General features: G+C 57.0%; 1 protein-coding gene across 1 annotated transcript in view; it reads left to right on the forward strand.

Moving 5' to 3' along the window:
• LMOD1 (leiomodin 1) overlaps positions 1-5,738 on the forward strand; it is a 48,166-nt gene extending 42,428 nt beyond the window's left edge. Inside the window, exons 2-3 of the mRNA XM_077839451.1 lie at positions 2,913-4,598; positions 5,712-5,738. Of these exons, the coding sequence (XP_077695577.1) occupies positions 2,913-4,598; positions 5,712-5,738 (1,713 nt within the window). The remainder of the gene's footprint in view (positions 1-2,912; positions 4,599-5,711) is intronic.
• The last annotated feature ends 13,785 nt before the right edge of the window (positions 5,739-19,523 follow it).

Below are 19,523 nucleotides of genomic sequence, written 5' to 3' on the forward strand. Positions count from 1 at the left end.
ATTTACCAAACCAACATAAAACAGCTTCTTTATTACCTCACTGGAAACTCAGAATTCCAAACAACACAGTTCCTTTAAAGTCAGGGCCATCCCTCGCTATTTTGGTGCCCTATGCAGCCTCCCCCTCCCCCCGCGGTGGGGGGCCTGTGTGGGGCCCAGATCTCCACGTGGGGGAGGGGGGGCCTGGCCCCAGGCCTCCGTGGAGGATGGGGGCTGGCCACTTCCTGTGGGAAGTGGAATGACCCGGCCCCAGCCTGCTCCACTCCCCTGGCTCCCAGCCACGCCACTGGCAAGTGCTGGGGAGTGGTTCCCCCCTGCCCCCCATGTCTGGAAGCCAGGGGAGCAGAGCAGGCTGGGGACAGGTCGCTCCACTTACCGCTGCTGGTGAGTGCAGGGTCAGGCCTGGCTGCAATCTTCAGGGGAGTGGGGGCCAGGCTGGGGCAGGGAAGAGGCAGGGCTGGGGCAGAGCAGAGGCAGGGGCCTGGGGAAAAGCTGGAGCAGGGGCTGGAGCAGCACGCAGCTGCACAGGGCACTAGGAAATTTGGTGCCCCAAATTTCTTGGTGCCCCAAATTTCCTGGTGCCCTATGCAGCTGCATGCTTTGCATATGGGTAAGGACGGGCCTGCTTAAAGTGATCAATTCTGAAGCACTTAGAGGAAAGGAAAGTGATCAGGAACAATCAGCATGGATTCACCAAGGGCAAGTCATGCCTGACTAATCTAATTGCCTTCTATGATGAGATAACTGGCTCTGTGGATGAGGGGAAGGCAGTGGACGTGTTATTCCTTGACTTTAGCAAAGCTTTTGACTCGGTCTCCCACAGTATTCTTGCCAGCAAGTTAAGGAAGTATGGGCTGGATGAATGCACTATAAGGTGGGTAGAAAGCTGGCTAGATTGTCGGGCTCAATGGGTAGTGATCAATGGCTCCATGTCTAGTTGGCAGCCAGTATCAAGTGGAGTGCCCCAAGGGTCGGTCCTGGGGCCGGTTTTGTTCAATATCTTCATTTATGATCTGGAGGATGGTGTGGATTGCACCCTCAGCAAGTTTGCAGATGACACTAAACTGGGAGGAGAGGTAGATACGCTGGAGGGTAGGGATAGGATCCAGAGGGACCTAGACAAATTAGAGGATTGGGCCAAAAGAAATCTGATGAGGTTCAACAAGGACAAGTGCAGAGTCCTGCACTTAGAACGGAAGAACCCAATGCACAGCTACAGACTAGGGACCGAATGGCTAGGCAGCAGTTCTGTAGAAAAGGACCTAGGGGTTACAGTGGACAAGAAGCTGGATATGAGTCAACAGTGTCCCCTTGTTGCCAAGAAGGCTAACAGCATTTTGGGCTGTATAAGTAGGGACATTGCCAGCAGATTGAGGGACGTGATCATTCCCCTCTGTTTGACATTGGTGAGGCCTCGTCTGGAGTACTGGGTCCAGTTTTGGGCCCCACACTACAAGAAGGATGTGGAAAAGTTGGAAAGCATCCAGCGGAGGGCAACAAAAATGATTAGGGGACTGGAGCACATGACTTATAAGGAGAGACTGAGGGAACTGGGATTGTTTAGTCTGCAGAAGAGAAGAATGAGGGGGGATTTGATAGCTGCTTTCAACTACCTGAAAGGGGGTTCCAAAGAGGATGGATCTAGACTGTTCTCAGTGGTAGCAGATGACAGAACAAGGAGTAATGGTCTCAAGTTGCAGTTGCAGGTTTAGGTTGGATATTAGGAAAAACTTTTTCACTAGGAGGGTGGTGAAGCGCTGGAATGGGTTACCTAGGGAGGTGGTGGAATCTCCTTCCTTTGAGGTTTTTAAGATCAGGCTTGACAAAGCCCTGGCTGGGATGATTTAGTTGGGGATTGGCCCTGCTTTGAGCAGGGGGTTGGACTAGATGACCTCCTGAGGTCCCTTCCAACCCTGATATTCTACGAGTCTATGATTCTGTGATCCAGCCTCAGGCCTCCATCCAGTTATCCATGTCAAATATGATGAAAATTTCTGTAAATCTTATTTCATCATATAAAAGAAAAGGTTTTGCCAATCCCAAAGGATCTGACACATCACCTCCCAGGTTAATGAATGTTTCAGACCTTACCCAAGTACACGCTACAGCCAATTCTTATTAACTAAAATCTAAAGGTTTATTTATAAAAAGAAAGAAAGAAAGGTGAGAGTTAAAACTGGTTAAATGGAATCAATTACATACAGTAATGGCAAAGTTCTTGGCTCAGGCTTGTAGCAGTGATGGAATAAACTGCAGGTTCAAATCAAGTTTCAGGAGTACATCCACAGCTTGGACCGGTCATTCAGTCCATTGTTCAGAGCTTCAATTTGTAGAGAAGCTCCTCCTGAGGTAAGATGCAGGATTGAAGACCCAATGGAGGTGTTTCCAGGGCCTTTTATAGCTTTTGCCATGTGGAGGGCATCCCATTGTTCTTACTGTGGAAAATCACAGCAGCAAGATGGCGTTTGGAGTCACCTGGGCAAGTCCCATGTCCAGGCATGTCACCTAGTCACAGCAGGACATTCCATTCAGTGCAGAGGGCATCTCCGAGGGTCCATTGTCAGTTCAATGTTCTCTCGATGGGCCACTCCATTTGAATAGTCCCGCCAGGATGTGCTGACTAATTACTTTGTGGGTGCTCCCCCAGGAACAAACATTTGAAATCCAGGTATAGAGTCAATACTTATTACTTCATGCACAAAAATGATACATGCATACAGATAGAATAATCATAACCAGCAAATCATAACCTTTTCATAGACACCTCACTCGACAACCTTTGTACAATATTTGCTGCAAATATATAACAGTGGTCGCAACAATGATCTATATGGTTATATTTTAATCAGATAATGTCACAGAGTTGTATCTAATAGTTTGTTGTTTCTTCCTCTAATTTTCTTTCTCATTAGGAAGGGATGCCAGCAGAGAGGAAGAAAGACCCCAGGAATCTGGAAGGAAAGGGCAAGGAAGCTCGTTCCCAAGACCTTGTCAGGAAACGAGACTTTGATCTGGGAAAAGAACGTAACAAAGGAGAATGTGCTCAGAGAACAAGTTACAAAGAGAAAGAAGAACTAGAGAGTAAACGCAATGAGAAACCCAAAGGAGAAAAGGCCCCCAAGGACAAAGACAAGGCCATGGACAAAAAACTCATAGGAAAGGACAGAAAGGAAGAAGAGAAGACTGCAGCACCAAAGAAAGAGCTAGGAAAGGACAGAAAGGAAGAACAGAAGACTGCAGCACCAAAGAAAGAGCTAGGAAAGCACAGAAAGGAAGAAGAGAAGACTGCAGCACCAAAGAAAGAGCTAGGAAAGGACAGAAAGGAAGAAGAGAAGAGTGCAGCACCAAAGAAAGAGCTAGGAAAGGACAGAAAGGAAGAAGAGAAGACTGCAGCACCAAAGAAAGAGCTAGGAAAGGACAGAAAGGAAGAAGAGAAGAGTGCAGCACCAAAGAAAGAGCTAGGAAAGGACAGAAAGGAAGAAGAGAAGACTGCAGCACCAAAGAAAGAGCTAGGAAGGAATAGAAAAGGAGAAGAAAAGAGAGAAAAGGAGAGTAAAGAAGAAGAAAGGTGTTCAGCTTTAAAGAAATACTCAAAGGTTGATGGTAAGGAGAAATCACTTACAGACTCCAAAGGAGTCACTGAGGAAAAGCCTCCTCTGTCACCAGAGACAGGGCCTAAACAGATCCCAGAAAACAGCCCCTCAAAACCTGTGGATAGCCCCCCAAGCCAGACCAAGGAAGAGGAAGAAGCAGCTTCCAGTATCTTTGATGAGCCCTTAGAAAGAGTGAAGAATAATGACCCAGAGATGATGGAAGTCAATGTCAATAACTCCGACTGCATCACCAGTGAAATCCTGGTGCGCTTCACAGAGGCCTTGGAATTTAACACCGTGGTCAAAGTGTTTTCACTGGCCAATACCCATGCTGATGACCATGTGGCATTTGCCATCGCCATTATGTTGAAGTCAAACAAGACACTAACTAGCATCAATCTGGACTCTAACCACATCACGGGTAAAGGGATCCTGGCCATCTTCCGTGCACTGCTGCAGAACAACACCCTGACAGAGCTGCGTTTCCATAACCAGAGACACATCTGCGGGGGGAAGACGGAGATGGAGATAGCCAAGCTGCTGAAGGAGAACACCACCCTCCTGAAGCTGGGCTATCATTTTGAACTGGCAGGTCCCCGCATGACAGTCACAAACCTGCTGAGTAGGAACATGGACAAGCAGAGGCAGAAACGCCTGCAGGAGCAGAAGCAGGTTCAGGAACGTAGCGAGAAGAAGGATCTGCTAGAGGTGCCAAAGGCAGGCGGCTTGCTAAAGGGGTCACCCAAGCCTTCACCACAGTCATCCCCAAAATCTTCCCCGTGGTCTTCCCCTAAAAGTTTTCCTAAGAAGGGTGGGCCTCCGGCTGCACCTCCCCCACCCCCACCTCCACTAGCCCCACCCCTGATCAATGAAAATATAAGGAATTCTCTCTCTCCAGCCACCCAGAGGAAGATGGTGGAGAAGGCACTTCCTGCTCAGGAGAAGAACTCAAGGGACCAGCTGTTGGCGGCCATTCGATCCAGCAATGTCAAACAGCTAAAGAAGGCAAGTGAGGGGCCGAGGAGCTGGGATCTCCACAGAACATTACCAGGTTCATTGGGTGACCCAAGATTTCAGGTCTAGCTTTAGATTCCTTCCCTCCCATCCCTCCCCACCCCCACCCCAGTGTTTGAGTCCAAGCACATTTGGACACCACGTTCATGTCACCCAAGTACTGAATATGGGAGGCTTAACCTGCTTTGGAGAGTCTCCGTGTGCCAGCCAATCGGAACCAGCCTCTGGGACGGAATTCTGGCACGTTAGTCAGTTCCCGAGATCCTCTCGCCATTTGCCTCGGCAAAGCCCAGTAACCCCAAAGCAACTGGCTGAAGGCTCCAGAGCAGTTTGGCTATATTCTTTCCAGCAGCCAAATTAAGTCAATGGCCAGTTGCTGGGGGACTTGGCTTCAGATGAGCTCAAGAGCCTGAAACCTCCAATGAGTCACCGTCCGACAGTGGGTGAGCCCAGATTCCCCAGGCCCACGGGCATTGAGTCTCTGGGGCGTCTCCACACTCTGAGCTTGAGGATTTTCTCCAACTTCTCCCTCAATAACCCAGCCACAGATAACTGGGCATGTGCTCAGTGTAGTATCCAGAGGCATGTGCCATGGGACCCAGCTGAGGCCTCCCAGGTGTTAGTGGGGTGAACATCTGTCTTTTTTGCCATCTCAGCCCAGTGCTGTTGTCTGAGCTCAGATGGTACACCACAGGCTCTGGCTGGCTCAGTGTGAGGACAGAGATCTCTTGCTAGTGTCAAGTGTAAAGGCTGGTAACTCAGGTGAATGGTAATGGGGTGCCCTGTCTCTCAGTAAAGGCTTGGGGAATTGCAGGCCCCACCTGAGTTGCCCATATTGCAGCTGGTTTTCTGGCATCAGCGAGAGGCACAGACTGAATGGCCCATGGAGACCGAACTCCCCTCGACCCTCTCGAGCTGGTACAGGGGACAGAGGCCTGAGCTGCTGCTGCTGCCTGCCCACTGGAGAGAGAGTCACTCCTCATGGCTACTTATGCAACACCTGGCTCACTCAATTCATTTAAAAATAAACAAGCCCAACCTGTTCCAGTAACCCCCTGGTTCCAGTCCTGTGCCGAAGGGTAACCGACCCTTTTATCTTGGCAGGTGGAGGTCCCAAAATTATTGCAATAGGATATGGAAGCTGGATCTCCCGCATGGATGAGACCTGTGGCAGAAAATAGGATGTTTGCCTTTCTCATGACTGTTTACATGACCAGTCCTTGGGGACTCTGCAGTGTCCATCTGCCTGCCCCAGAGCTGGAGGAGCAGTGTTCTCTGTGGGGTCCAACTAAGGGGGACAGCCCTGAGAAGGGCCCTGGGGTCATTGGATGCAGCGTGTGCGGCAGACCTGGTATTCATTTTTACATTCTTTAAAATCTTAAAGCTCTTTCTTTTAGCCAGCACCAGCGTGCGACATGCCAGTGCAAGATGGGGGCAGGGTTGCAGGAATGGGGGGAGGGTGTTTGTTCCTATTTCTGCTGACAGAGTTTGGAGCATGAGGTAGTTAACAAGTGCAGCAGATGCAGGATGGATGTCCCTGAATGTCTGGGTCCTCATCTCCTGAACTGCGTGGCTCTGCCAATACGGAACAGCACACAGACAGCGACCTGAACCCCAAAAAGCCTTGCTTTGCTCTCGGCTTGGAGTCTGTCGGGGAGAACTGGCAGCGGGACATTGTCTGGAGTGACACAGAGCCAAACTCAGGAGAATGCTTGGGGCAGAAACGAATTGCCACCTCTCTGCAGGTTCAGGATCTCCGGTGCCCTGAAAAGGAAAAGGGAGCGTACAGTGCACGGGGAGAGATGCTGACTGCCACAGACAGTTAGTATTGGCTGAATGTGTTGGGGGGCTGGGGAGATGCACCTGATGCTGATATTTTGTGCAAAGAAATAACTGAAGTTTGCAGAGGGCTGGCCCAGGGATGTCACCTCCCCCAGCATCGTCAGGGCTCAGAGCAGCCAGTGTCTAGTGCCATGCTTTCCACGACGGAGCGCCGGTCACTGTGCTTCTGCCCTTGGTGCTGGGGCTGTGCTGGTGGAGCAGAAGCAGGGGAGTCTGCGCCACTAGAGCGAGGGGGGACGACTTCCCCAGTGGCTCGGGGCAGGTCTGTGTCAGAGGAGGAGGGGGTTGCACCTGAGGAGCGGGGGAGGGTCTGTGTCAGAGGGGGGGGTTGCACCTGAGGAGCGGGAGAGGGTCTGTTTCAGAGGGGGGGTTGCACCTGAGGAGCGGGAGAGGGTCTGTTTCAGAGGAGGGGGGGGTTGCACCTGAGGAGCGGGGGAGGGTCTGTGTCAGAGGAGGGGGGGGTTGCACCTGAGGAGCGGGGGAGGGTCTGTGTCGGAGCGGGGGGTTCCACCTGAGGAGCGGGGGAGGGTCTGTGTCAGAGGGGGGGGTTGCACCTGAGGAGCGGGAGAGGGTCTGTGTCAGAGGGGGAATTGCACCTGAGGAGCGGGAGAGGGTCTGTTTCAGAGGGGGGGTTGCACCTGAGGAGCGGGGGAGGGTCTGTGTCAGAGGAGGGGGGGGTTGCACCTGAGGAGCGGGGGAGGGTCTGTGTCGGAGCGGGGGGGTTGCACCTGAGGAGCGGGGGAGGGTCTGTGTCAGAGGGGGGGTTGCACCTGAGGAGCGGGAGAGGGTCTGTGTCAGAGGGGGGGTTGCACCTGAGGAGCGGGGGAGGGTCTGTGTCGGAGCGGGGGGGTTGCACCTGAGGAGCGGGGGAGGGTCTGTGTCAGAGGGGGGGTTGCACCTGAGGAGCGGGGGAGGGTCTGTGTTGGAGTGGGGGGGTTGCACCTGAGGAGCGGGGGAGGGTCTGTGTCAGAGGAGGGGGGGGTTGCACCTGAGGAGCAGGGGAGGGTCTGTGTCAGAGGGGGGTTGCACCTGAGGAGCGGGAGAGGGTCTCTGTCAGAGGAGGGGGGGTTGCACCTGAGGAGTGGGGGAGGGTCTGTGTCAGAGGGGGGGTTGCACCTGAGGAGCGGGAGAGGGTCTGTGTCAGAGGGGGGGTTGCACCTGAGGAGCGGGGGAGGGTCTGGGTCAGAGGGGGGGTTGCACCTGAGGAGCGGGGGAGGGTCTGTGTCAGAGGAGGGGGGGGTTGCACCTGAGGAGCGGGGGAGGGTCTGTGTCGGAGCGGGGGGGTTGCACCTGAGGAGCGGGGGAGGGTCTGTGTCAGAGGGGGGGTTGCACCTGAGAAGCGGGAGAGGATCTGTGTCAGAGGGGGGGTTGCACCTGAGGAGCGGGGGAGGGTCTGTGTCAGAGGGGGGGTTGCACCTGAGGAGTGGGGGAGGGTCTGTGTCGGAGGAGAGGGGGGTTGCACCTGAGGAGCGGGGGAGGGTCTGTGTCGGAGGAGGTGGGGGTTGCACCTGAGGAGCGGGGGAGGGTCTGTGTTGGAGTGGGGGGGGTTGCACCTGAGGAGCGGGGGAGGGTCTGTGTTGGAGTGGGGGGGGTTGCACCTGAGGAGCGGGGGAGGGTCTGTGTCAGAGGAGGGGGGGGTTGCACCTGAGGAGCGGGAGAGTGTCTGTGTCAGAGGGGGGGGGGTTGCACCTGAGGAGCGGGGGAGGGTCTGTGTCAGAGCGGGGGGGGTTGCACCTGAGGAGCGGGGGAGGGTCTGTGTCAGAGGAGGTGGGGGTTGCACCTGAGGAGCGGGGGAGGGTCTGTGCCGGAGGAGGGGGTTGCACCTGAGGAGCGGGGGAGGGTCTGGGTCAGAGGGGGGGTTGCACCTGAGGAGCGGGGGAGGGTCTGGGTCAGAGGGGGGGTTGCACCTGAGGAGCGGGGGAGGGTCTGTGTCGGAGGAGGTGGGGGTTGCACCTGAGGAGCGGGGGAGGGTCTGTGTTGGAGTGGGGGGGGTTGCACCTGAGGAGCGGGGGAGGGTCTGTGTTGGAGTGGGGGGGTTGCACCTGAGGAGCGGGAGAGGGTCTGTGTCAGAGGAGGGGGGGTTGCACCTGAGGAGCGGGGGAGGGTCTCTGTCAGAGGAGGGGGGGTTGCACCTGAGGAGTGGGGGAGGGTCTGTGTCAGAGGGGGGGTTGCACCTGAGGAGCGGGAGAGGGTCTGTGTCAGAGGGGGGGTTGCACCTGAGGAGCGGGGGAGGGTCTGGGTCAGAGGGGGGGTTGCACCTGAGGAGCGGGGGAGGGTCTGTGTCAGAGGAGGGGGGGTTGCACCTGAGGAGCGGGGGAGGGTCTGTGTCGGAGCGGGGGGGTTGCACCTGAGGAGCGGGGGAGGGTCTGTGTCAGAGGGGGGGTTGCACCTGAGAAGCGGGAGAGGATCTGTGTCAGAGGGGGGGTTGCACCTGAGGAGCGGGGGAGGGTCTGTTTCAGAGGGGGGGTTGCACCTGAGGAGCGGGGGAGGGTCTGTGTCGGAGGAGGTGGGGGTTGCACCTGAGGAGCGGGGGAGGGTCTGTGTTGGAGTGGGGGGGGTTGCACCTGAGGAGCGGGGGAGGGTCTGTGTTGGAGTGGGGGGGGTTGCACCTGAGGAGCGGGGGAGGGTCTGTGTCAGAGGAGGGGGGGGTTGCACCTGAGGAGCGGGAGAGTGTCTGTGTCAGAGGGGGGGTTGCACCTGAGGAGCGGGGGAGGGTCTGTGTCAGAGCGGGGGGGGTTGCACCTGAGGAGCGGGGGAGGGTCTGTGCCGGAGGAGGGGGTTGCACCTGAGGAGCGGGGGAGGGTCTGGGTCAGAGGGGGGGTTGCACCTGAGGAGCGGGGGAGGGTCTGGGTCAGAGGGGGGGTTGCACCTGAGGAGCGGGGGAGGGTCTGTGTCAGAGGAGGGGGGGGTTGCACCTGAGGAGCGGGGGAGGGTCTGTGTCGGGGGGGGGGTTGCACCCGAGGAGCCGGGGGGGTCTGTGTCAGTGGAGCAGAGGGGGTTGCACCTGAGGAGCAGGGGTCTGTGTCAGAGGAGGGGGGGGTTGCACCTGAGGAGCGGGGGAGGGTCTGTGTCGGGGGGGGGTTGCACCTGAGGAGCAGGGGAGGGTCTGTGTCAGAGGAGGGGGGGGTTGCACCTGAGGAGCGGGGGAGGGTCTGTGTCAGAGGAGGGGGGGGTTGCACCTGAGGAGCGGGGGAGGGTCTGTGTCGGGGGGGGGGTTGCACCCGAGGAGCGGGGGGGGTCTGTGTCAGTGGAGCAGAGGGGGTTGCACCTGAGGAGCAGGGGTCTGTGTCAGAGGAGGGGGGGGGTTGCACCTGAGGAGCAGGGGAGGGTCTGTGTCAGTGGAGCAGAGGGGGTTGCACCTGAGGAGCAGGGGTCTGTGTCAGAGGAGGGGGGGGGTTGCACCTGAGGAGCGGGGGAGGGTCTGTGTCAGTGGAGCAGAGGGGGTTGCACCTGAGGAGCAGGGGTCTGTGTCAGAGGAGGGGGGGGGGTTGCACCTGAGGAGCAGGGGAGGGTCTGTGTCAGTGGAGCAGGGGGGGTTGCACCTGAGGAGCGGGGGAGGGTCTGTGTCGGGGGGGGGTTGCACCCGAGGAGCGGGGGGGGTCTGTGTCAGTGGAGCAGGGGGATCTAGAGAATCACACCCTGGGGTCTGCTCTTGTGGAAGGTTTTAGCTGGAGCTTTATGCCCCACACCCGCCTGTCCGCGCCCGTTCTCTGGGCTCATCGCTTTGTGTGCCTTTAAATCCCCTTTGGCCACGCACTGTGTCGTTTTCACAGTAGACCAGGTACTCTAAGCCACCATTGTCGGGGAAAGGGGGGCCCTGAGAACTGCTCTCTGGGGAGGGGGCAGTTCCCCCAAAGCACAGGGCAGGGCCCCAGGGGAGCGCTGTCCCAGGCCAGGCTGTTCTCAGAGTCCCACCAGACGGCCAGCGATGAGAAAGCAGGGGACGGTTGACGTGCTGCTGGCCCGTGGCCCTCCTGGCCCTGGGTGAGATGAACTGAGGGGCAGTAACACATCAGCATGAGGGGAACCTCCCCTGCTCCGTGTCACGAGGTAGCACCTGACTCCACAGGCACCGGCTGCTTCCTTGCCCCGGGGGTGCTCAACCCCTGCTCCGCGCGAGGCCCCACCCCCACTCCACCCCTTCCCCTGCCCCATCTCTTCCCACCCCGTTCTTCCCCCTCTCCCCGCTCCTCCTACTCCCCAGCGCCTCCTGCACGCCAAGGAACAGCTGATTGCAGCGGGCGGGAGGCACTGGGAGGGAGGGGGAGGAGTTGATCGGCGGGGCAGCAGGCGGGCACGAGGTGCTGGGAGGGGGAGGAGCTGGCTGCTGGTGGGTGCTAAGCACCCACTAATTTTTCCCCATGGGTGCTCCAGCCCTGCAGCACCCATGGAGTCAGCGCCTAGGCCTGACTCACCTGCTGGTACCTGTAGCTGCACCCAAGTCCAGGAGCCATCTGAGGTCCTGCAAGTCCCAGTTTCTGAAAGGGGGCAGCCCGCGCGGCCAGCCCAAGGCTCAGCCCTGCCCGTGGGTTGATCAATATGCAGGTGTGCTCAGATGGGGCCCCGTCCGCTTTGCTGGGCTTGGTCGCCAGGGACTGGGCCTTGCAGCCACGTGGTACAGCCAGTGTGAGCACAGTGGGCTCAAGGCTTGGTGGGGGCCCAGATGCTGCATGGTGCAGTGCACGGCGAGCCGGGCAGGGCACGTGGAAGCAGAATGCCAGCCCTAGGCACAGGCCCTGACTGTTATGGAGGGCTCTGTTCTCACTTCTCCCTGCTGGGGGATAAACACATGCAGCTGGTGTCGTCATTCTGCCATCGGACAGTGGGGACAATCTGCAGCGAGCTCAGGCGCTCACACTGCACAGGTGGGCTGCCAAGCGTGACTTGCTCTAAGCTGATGAGGAGCGAATGGGCCACCAGGCTGGCCAATGAGAAATGAAACCACCCTGCTTTCAGGTCTGGCCGACACCCCAAGTTCTCATGTCAGTGTCAGACACACGACACCTGCCTCCTTGAGGGCTGCATGTGGCAGCTGCCCTCTTGGCTGACACCAGCGATCAACCAGGGATCTCCAGAGCTGAGGGCCTGAACTAGGCTTTGGCACTGGGAGTTGCAACAGACTCCCAGCCTCTGGAGACTGGGCACAGCTGGGGACATCTGACACACCCTGACAAGTGGTTTACACCCAAGCTTGCTAGGCGGCTGGATGGGCCTGACCCTGAGCTTGGCCAAAGGAGGTGCTATGGAGCAGCACAATAAGCTCCCATTCCCCCCAGAGGATAATCATGTTGACACTGCATCCATCTGAGACCCCACATCAGGTCTGGGGGACCTCAAAAGGCACCAATCCCTGATCTCCCTGTGGCCCGACAGAGCAAGACCCAGTCACTGAGCTGGCCCAACACCCACTGATGCTCATGAGTAACCTCAAAAGACCTGCCAGCAGCATCTTGAAGATGTGGGGGACAATGTTGCGTGCTCTGCTACTGCACAGAGTACAAGTTACCTGCCCACCCCACACTCTGAGCTGTCTTGTCCCCGTGGCGTGTGTGCTAATGAACTGAGCGTAGACCTCAGAGCCAGGCACAGCTCAGTTCTAACCCACCGCTGATGCGGACTCCCTGTAGCCCTAGCAAAGTCACGTAGCCTCACCGCTTCAGTGTCTCTCAGTATAACAAGGGACTAATGCCCATCTCAGGGGGCGGGGGGAGAGTTTCATTAGTGTCTGCAAAGGGCTTTTTAAGTGCTGGAGATGCCGATCTATAAACAGAAGCCAAGTCACGTTCCCCTGGAACCACCCAGTGGAGGCGCCAGCCTGCCATGCAGAAAGGGAAGGACATTGTGGAGAATACACTGAAAGTGTGAAGCTACAAGCAAACACCACGGCCGTTCTCAGCTCTGTCCTCTGTGACTGTAAAACATGTTTGCACCATGTACAACATCACCCACCGTGTCACTAATAAAGCTCACCAAACGCTGCCTGTGATCAGTATGGATGGCTCTGGGGTTGGGGGAACAGCCCACCTGGGGCTTGCTGCAGCGTTTACCACAGCCGGGGAGTGCTACAGTCACAGGACACCTGCCCTTGGCTGCAGGTGAAGACGGGCCCGGGCCGCGGGGTGCCAGTGGCACGAACGGTAACGTGACTGGCCTGGGTTGGAACTAAACCACCAGGGAGAATTTGCACAAGAGGGAACTGTTGCATCTATGCACACCGCTGATTTGGGAACACGTTGTTCCTGGTGTAAACAGGTGTTTAAATGGGTGCTGCCCCTCCCCACAGGAATTCTGCTGCTCCGGCTGGTTGTTGGCAGGAAATGCCTTCTCCTGATGGGGGATGCTGAGGACTCCCGGCACATTTAGATAAATGCTCAACTGCTGGGAAACTCCAGAGCTGCTTGGCAAATCTTAACCAGTGCAAAGTAAAGGGCAGTGATTGGAGGCTCTTTGCTTGCCCAGTGCAAACTGGGGGTAGGGCTGCCAACTTTCTAGTCGCACAAAACCAAACACCCTAGCTCCACCCCTGCCCCGAAGCCCCACCCCCGCTCACTACATTCCCCCTCCCTTGGTGGCTTGCTCTCCCCCACCCTCACTCACTTTCATTGGGCTGAGGCAAGGGGTTGAGTTATGGGAGGTGGTGAGGGCTCTAACTGGGGGGTGCGGGCTCCAGGGTGGGGCCAGAAATGAGGGATTCAGGGTGCGGGATGGGGCTCCAGGCTGGGGGAGGGAGTTGGGGTGTGGGAGGGGGTCAGAGCTCCAGCAGGGAGTGCGGGCTCTGGGGTGGGGCTAGGGATGAGGGGTTTAGGGTGCAGGAGGGGGCTTCAGGTTGGGGGGTGGGGCCAAGGGATTTGGAGTGGGGGGGGGCAGCGGGTTGAGGCAGGGGGGTGGGGTGCAGGAGGGGGTGAGGGCTCTGGGGTGGGGCTGGGAATGAAGGGTTTGGGGTGCAGGAGGGTGCTCCAGGTTTGGAGGTGGGGGCTCAGGGTTGGTGCATGGGCTTATCTCAGGCGGCTCCCAGTCAGTGGGGCTAAGGCAGGCTGCCTGCCTCTCCTGGCAGCAGGTCCGGGTCCTAGGTCGGGGGGAGCAGGAGGCTCTACACACCGCTCTCGCCTGCAGGCACCGCCCCCCAAGGTCCCATTGGCCGGTTCCCAGAGCTTGGGGCGGGGGCAGCAGCATGCGGAGCCCCATGCCCCCCATCTAGGACCCGGGCCTGCTGGCAGCTTCTGGGCGCCGCATAGCACGGTGCCAGGAGAGGTAGGGACCAGCCTGCCTTAGCCCCGCAGCACTGCCAACCGGACTTTTAACGGCCCAGTCGGTGGTGCTGACCGGAGCCGCCAGGGTCCCTTTTCGACCGAGTGTTCTGGTCGACAACCGGACACCTGGTCACCCTAGGGGCACTCTCGCCACTGACCCCAGTGGAGAGTCTCCGGTGAAACCCAGAAGCAATGAGACTAGCTGGCCCTCCAGACACTTGATGAATGGCAGGGCCAGGCATGGAGGCTGGGTCAAGGCTTCATAAATTACAAACTGATTTTTCCCTGATAACCTAAATCCAGCAGATGAGCCCAGGTCTACAGAGCCGAACAGTGCACTTAGGACGGAAGAACCAATGCACAGCTACAGACTAGGGACCGAATGGCTAGGCAGCAGTTCTGCGGAAAAGGACCTGGGGTGACAGTGGACGAGAAGCTGGATATGAGTCAGCAGTGTGCCCTTGTTGCCAAGAAGGTCAATGGCATTTTGGGATGTGTAAGTAGGGGCATTGCCAGCAGATCGAGGGACGTGATCGTTCCCCTCTATTCGACACTGGTGAGGCCTCATCTGGAGTACTGTGTCCAGTTTTGGGCCCCACACTACAAGAAGGATGTGGATAAATTGGAAAGAGTCCAGCGAAGGGCAACAAAAATGATCAGGGGTCTGGAACACATGACTTATGAGGAGAGGCTGACGGAACTGGGATTGTTTAGTCTACGGAAGAGAAGAATGAGGGGGGATTTGATAGCTGCTTTCAACTACCTGAGAGGGGGTTCCAGAGAGGATGGATCTAGACTATTCTCAGTGGTAGAAGAGGACAGGACAAGGAGTAATGGTCTCAAGTTGCAGTGGGGGAGGTTTAGGTTGGATATTAGGAAAAACTTTTTCACTAGGAGGGTGGTGAAACACTGGAATGCGTTACCTAGGGAGGTGGTGGAATCTCCTTCCTTAGAAGTTTTTAAGGTCAGGCTTGACAAAGCCCTGGCTGGGATGATTTAATTGGGGATTGGTCCTGCTTTTGAGCAGGGGGTTGGACTAGATACCTCCTGAGGTCCCTTCCAACCCTGATATTCTATGATTCTATGCTTCTATGACCAACCCACAGAGCCTTGTGGCAGCAGCAGCCTTTCCACAGTGTCCAGGAGGAGCAGAGATTTGGTGCTGAACCTCCTGCAGCAGGGGTGGAGGGCGAAGGTGGGTCGATGACCATCAGGAGGGGAAGCACTGTGGCAGCACGGGGCTCTGGCTCTGGAGCTCAGAGACCTGCCAAGGCCGTAGTGTCAGCCAGGCGCAAAGCCACCGCTGCAGCTTAGCTCCCCTTCCGCACAACCCACAGACACCCAGCACACCCACACCCAGCACACCCGCTTCCTGCACACCCACTCCCAGCACACCCAGCACACCTGCTCAGAGCGCACACTCACACGCAGGACACCCACTCCCAGCACACCCGCTTCCCACACACCCGCTTCCTGCACACCCACACCCAGCACACCTGCTCAGAGCTCACACCCACACCCAGCTCACCCACTTCCCACACACCTGCTCAGAGCGCACACCCACTCCCAGCACACCCACTCAGAACACACACCTGCTTCCCGCACACCCGCTTCCCGCACACCAACACCCAGCACACCCACTCAGAGCCCACACCCACACCCGGCACATCCGCTTCCTGCACACCCACTCCCAGCACACCCACTCCCAGCACACCCAGCACACCTGCTCAGAGTTCACACCCGCTTCCCGCACACCAACACCCAGCACACCCGCTCACAGCGCACACCCACACCCAGGACACCCACTCCCAGCACACCCGCTTCCCACACACCCACTTCCTGCACACCCACACCCAGCATACCCGCTCAGAGCTCACACCCACACCCAGCAGACCCACTTCCCACACACCTGCTCAGAGCGCACACCCACTCCCAGCACACCCACTCAGAGCACACACCCGCTTCCCGCACACCCGCTTCCCGCACACCAACACCCAGCACACCCACTCCCAGCACACACCCGCTTCCCGCACACCCGCTTCCCTCACACCCACACTCAGCACACCTACTCCCAGCACACCTGCTTCCCGCACACCCGCTTCCTGCACACCCACACCCAGCACACCCGCTCAGAGCCCACACCCAGCACACCCACTCGCAGCACAGCCACTTCCTGCACACCCACTTCCCACACACCCACTCCCAGCACACCCGCACCCAGCACACCCGCTCAGAGCACACACCCACACCCAGCACACCCACTTCCCGCACACCCACTCCCAGCACACCCGCACCCAGCACACCCGCTCAGAGCACACACCCACACCCAGCACACCCACTTCCCGCACACCCACTCCCAGCACACCCACACCCAGCACACCCGCTTCCCACACACCCACTTAGAAGGCACCTACACCCACATCCAGCACACCCACTCCCAACACACCCACATCAACACCCAGCACATCCATTCACAGCACATTCACACTCAGCACACACACACACACACACACACACTCAGGTGAAAGAACCCTACAGGGAAACAAGCACTCGCCCAACACTGTCCTCTGGGTCCTTTCCAAGCAAGGACAGCGTCACTGCAGAGCTACTCCTGTGCCCCACGGGGACAGCCCATCACTGGCAATGGGACCAAAGGCTGAGCCCAAAACATCAACATGGGCATGTCAGCCCCACCCTGTGCTGGGAGGCGGCCGCTGACTGCCAGGCCCAGAGTCTGTGTCCCACAGCAATGCCCCCACCTGACAGGTTAGTCCCAGGATGGCTCACCCTCGCCAATGAGCCCTTAAACGGCTGGTGGGGGGTGGGGTGGACCCTTCCTTGTCGGGCTTTTGTATTTTCCAGCACTCACAGTGAGGCTGTTGCTACCCATTCAGGCTCTGGGCTTAGTTCATGTATACGAGAGGAGTTTTCAGAGGGGACAATGGAAAAGGCCCATTTAACAAAATGCCAGTGGGAACCATAGTTCTTTAGCCATTAGCCGGGTGGCAGGAACACCACATAAGAGTTTGCCATGTGGACACCCCAGTACACACAGACACATGCCTGGGTGTACACATGCACACAGAAACACATATGTTCAGCCCCCACCTCTACCCAGACACTCCCATGCATGTGCGTGCAAACATACAGCCAGCCGGCTCACTGGGCAAGGTGGGCTCAGGGTTGTACCAGGCCAAAGGAGCCCTCCCTGGCCAGGCCTTGCTGCTCATTCAGCTGAGCCCTGCAGCAGATGGCTGGGTCAGGCTCACACCCCCACATTAGCTACAGATGCTGCCGGCTGCCGAGTCTGGTTCCAAAGCTGGCTTCTTGGGACCCAGCGAAATGTCTATATTTGGGCATTATGCACAGAGCTGCCCAAACGGAGTCTCATTCCTCTGTTCTTCCTAACTGTGGGCAGGCAGCCAGCTCCAGGCCAGCAAGGGCGCTGGGATTTGCTTGCTGCACCCCCAAGGAAAGAAAACAAGGCCCAACTCCCTCCTGCTGCCCCCAACACAGTCACAGCAGGCCAAGGGGATGGGGAGGTCCTGGCCATCATGGGGTGGGGACGGAGGTCCTGAGTCCCAAGGGATGAAGGGCCTGGCCATCAGAGACTCCCGCGGAGGAGAAGGTCTGGCCATCACAGCTCCTGGGGGGAGGGGAGCCTGGCCATCACAGACTCCTGGGGGGGAGGCAGGGTTCTGGCCATCACAGACTCCCACGGGGGAGAAGGTCTGGCCATCACACGCTCCTGGCGGGAGGGGACTCTGCCCACCACAGACTCCTGGGGGTGGAGGGAGGGCCTGGACATCACAGACGCTTGGGGTGGGGATCGGGAGCTGGCCATCGGGGTGGCAGCGGGAAACCCGTCACCTGAGCCTTGTGGCACATAAGTGTAACAGCCTAGAAGGGCAAAGGTGGCACATGGCCAGGGCCAGATTAACCCATCCCTAGGCAAGTATACATTTCTGGGCCTTTCTACTGGCCCACTAAGACAGGCTACCAGGCATATCACAAGAGCAAAGCCCCTACCCCAGAGACACTGACACCCGAAAAGCTCATGACAGCAGCATCTTTCTCAATAATTTTCTTACATATCACCAAGTGACCACTCTTTCCTCTCTTCCACAAGGTGATATCCTGTCAAGGGGGTTGTCTAGGAACACATTTGAGAGCCATACAGCAGCTAAACCTTCTCAAAGCATCTCTACAGTCTGTTGGCTGGTCCTTTGTCACACACCAGGGCCGTCTATGCTACGAGGCAAGGTCCTTGGACGGGGTGTGACATTACGCCCCATATTCTTCATAGAAATATGCTTATGATATGAATATGGCATACATAAGATGTATTTTATGCAAGATGGGTCATGTGAGGTATCATTGGAAAGGTTCTGATTTACTGAATATGATTAGCCAATTTGTATGCATGTATCATTTCTGAATCTGAAGTTAGGAATATTGACTATGTAACAATTACAACTGTGTTTTCACCTGGGGAACACCCACCAGACAGTATACAAACAGCCTGTCACCTGATACTGGACATGATCTTGGACTTCTCGTGGTTTGCCATTAAGAGGGGGTGGGTGGGTCAAACTGGGAAACAAAGGATTCCTGCCATAAGCAAATCCTATTTAAGGCTGGGAAGTGAATTAATCTTGGTTCGTTCTTCATTGAATCCCCACCCAAGATGACTTTTATGTAATTTGTGTAAGATGAAGTTTGTGTAATTTGTAACTGGGCGGGGGGGGGAGGGGAGAGACGCAAAAAGCTGTGCATATCTTCTTCCACATTGAGGGAGGTGGCGGATTTCACGAGCTCACGCTTTACAGCTTTCTATGCAGCGCAAGACAATATAATTTTGGGTTTACACTCTAGAGAGTGTGTGCACCTGAGTGCTGGGCAATTCCCTAGCTGAAAGCCTTCCATGCAGCACTGATTTCAGTATCGGTGTCATTCTGCAGCGGGGTGTGTCCCTATTTGTTTGTGTGTGTATGCAGCAGAACAAGGTGAGGGAGCCCAGGCTGGTGGAACGGGCAGGCTCAGTGGAACCCCAGGACATCAGGTGCATCCCGGAGAAGGGTGGGAATCCGTCACAAGGGAATAATACACGGGAAGGAGAGATTAAAAAGACTGGGACTTTTCAGCTTGGAAAACAGTCGACAAAGGGGGGATATGCTAGAGAGCTATAGAATCGTGACAGATGTGGAGATGGTGACTAGGGAAGTGGGCGCCCGTGGGCAGCCTGTGTGGATCCTGGTTCTTGTCGGGGTGGAAGACGGGAGAGGCCAAGCCGGCTGCCAGCACAGGCAGGGGGACTGGTGGGGCTCTGCCCCCAGGGGGTCGCTGCATGTGCCTGAGTGCATCTCCCCGCCATCTGCCACCGGGGGAGCAGGTCTCTGGCACAGCCTGGGGGAGCCGGGAAGCTTTCAGCTGTTTTCGTGCCTACTGTGCTGCCCTCTTTCCCATGGTGCAGATGGTACCTGGAGTGAGGTACCTGGCAGGGGAGAGGGAGGGATTTGGGGTAAGGGGCAGGAGTGCAAGTGACAAAAGGAGATGGGCGTCGCCTGTTGTGACGTTACTGACATAAACTGTGACCGTGTAGATCATTGTTGCAACCACTGTTCTATATTTGCAGCAAATATTGTACAAAGGCTGTCGAGTGAGGTGTCTGTGACAAGGTTATGATTTGCCGGTTATGATTATGCTGTCTCTATGCATGTATCATTTTTGTATTTAAAGTTATAATTATTGGCTCTAGACTGCCTGTATTTCAAACTTGTGCTGTGCTTCTGGGTGACACCCCGGACACTGGTGCCAGCACTGC

This window comes from Eretmochelys imbricata, chromosome 21 (genome assembly GCF_965152235.1).
Source record: "Eretmochelys imbricata isolate rEreImb1 chromosome 21, rEreImb1.hap1, whole genome shotgun sequence".
In the NCBI taxonomy this organism is placed as follows: domain Eukaryota; kingdom Metazoa; phylum Chordata; order Testudines; family Cheloniidae; genus Eretmochelys; species Eretmochelys imbricata.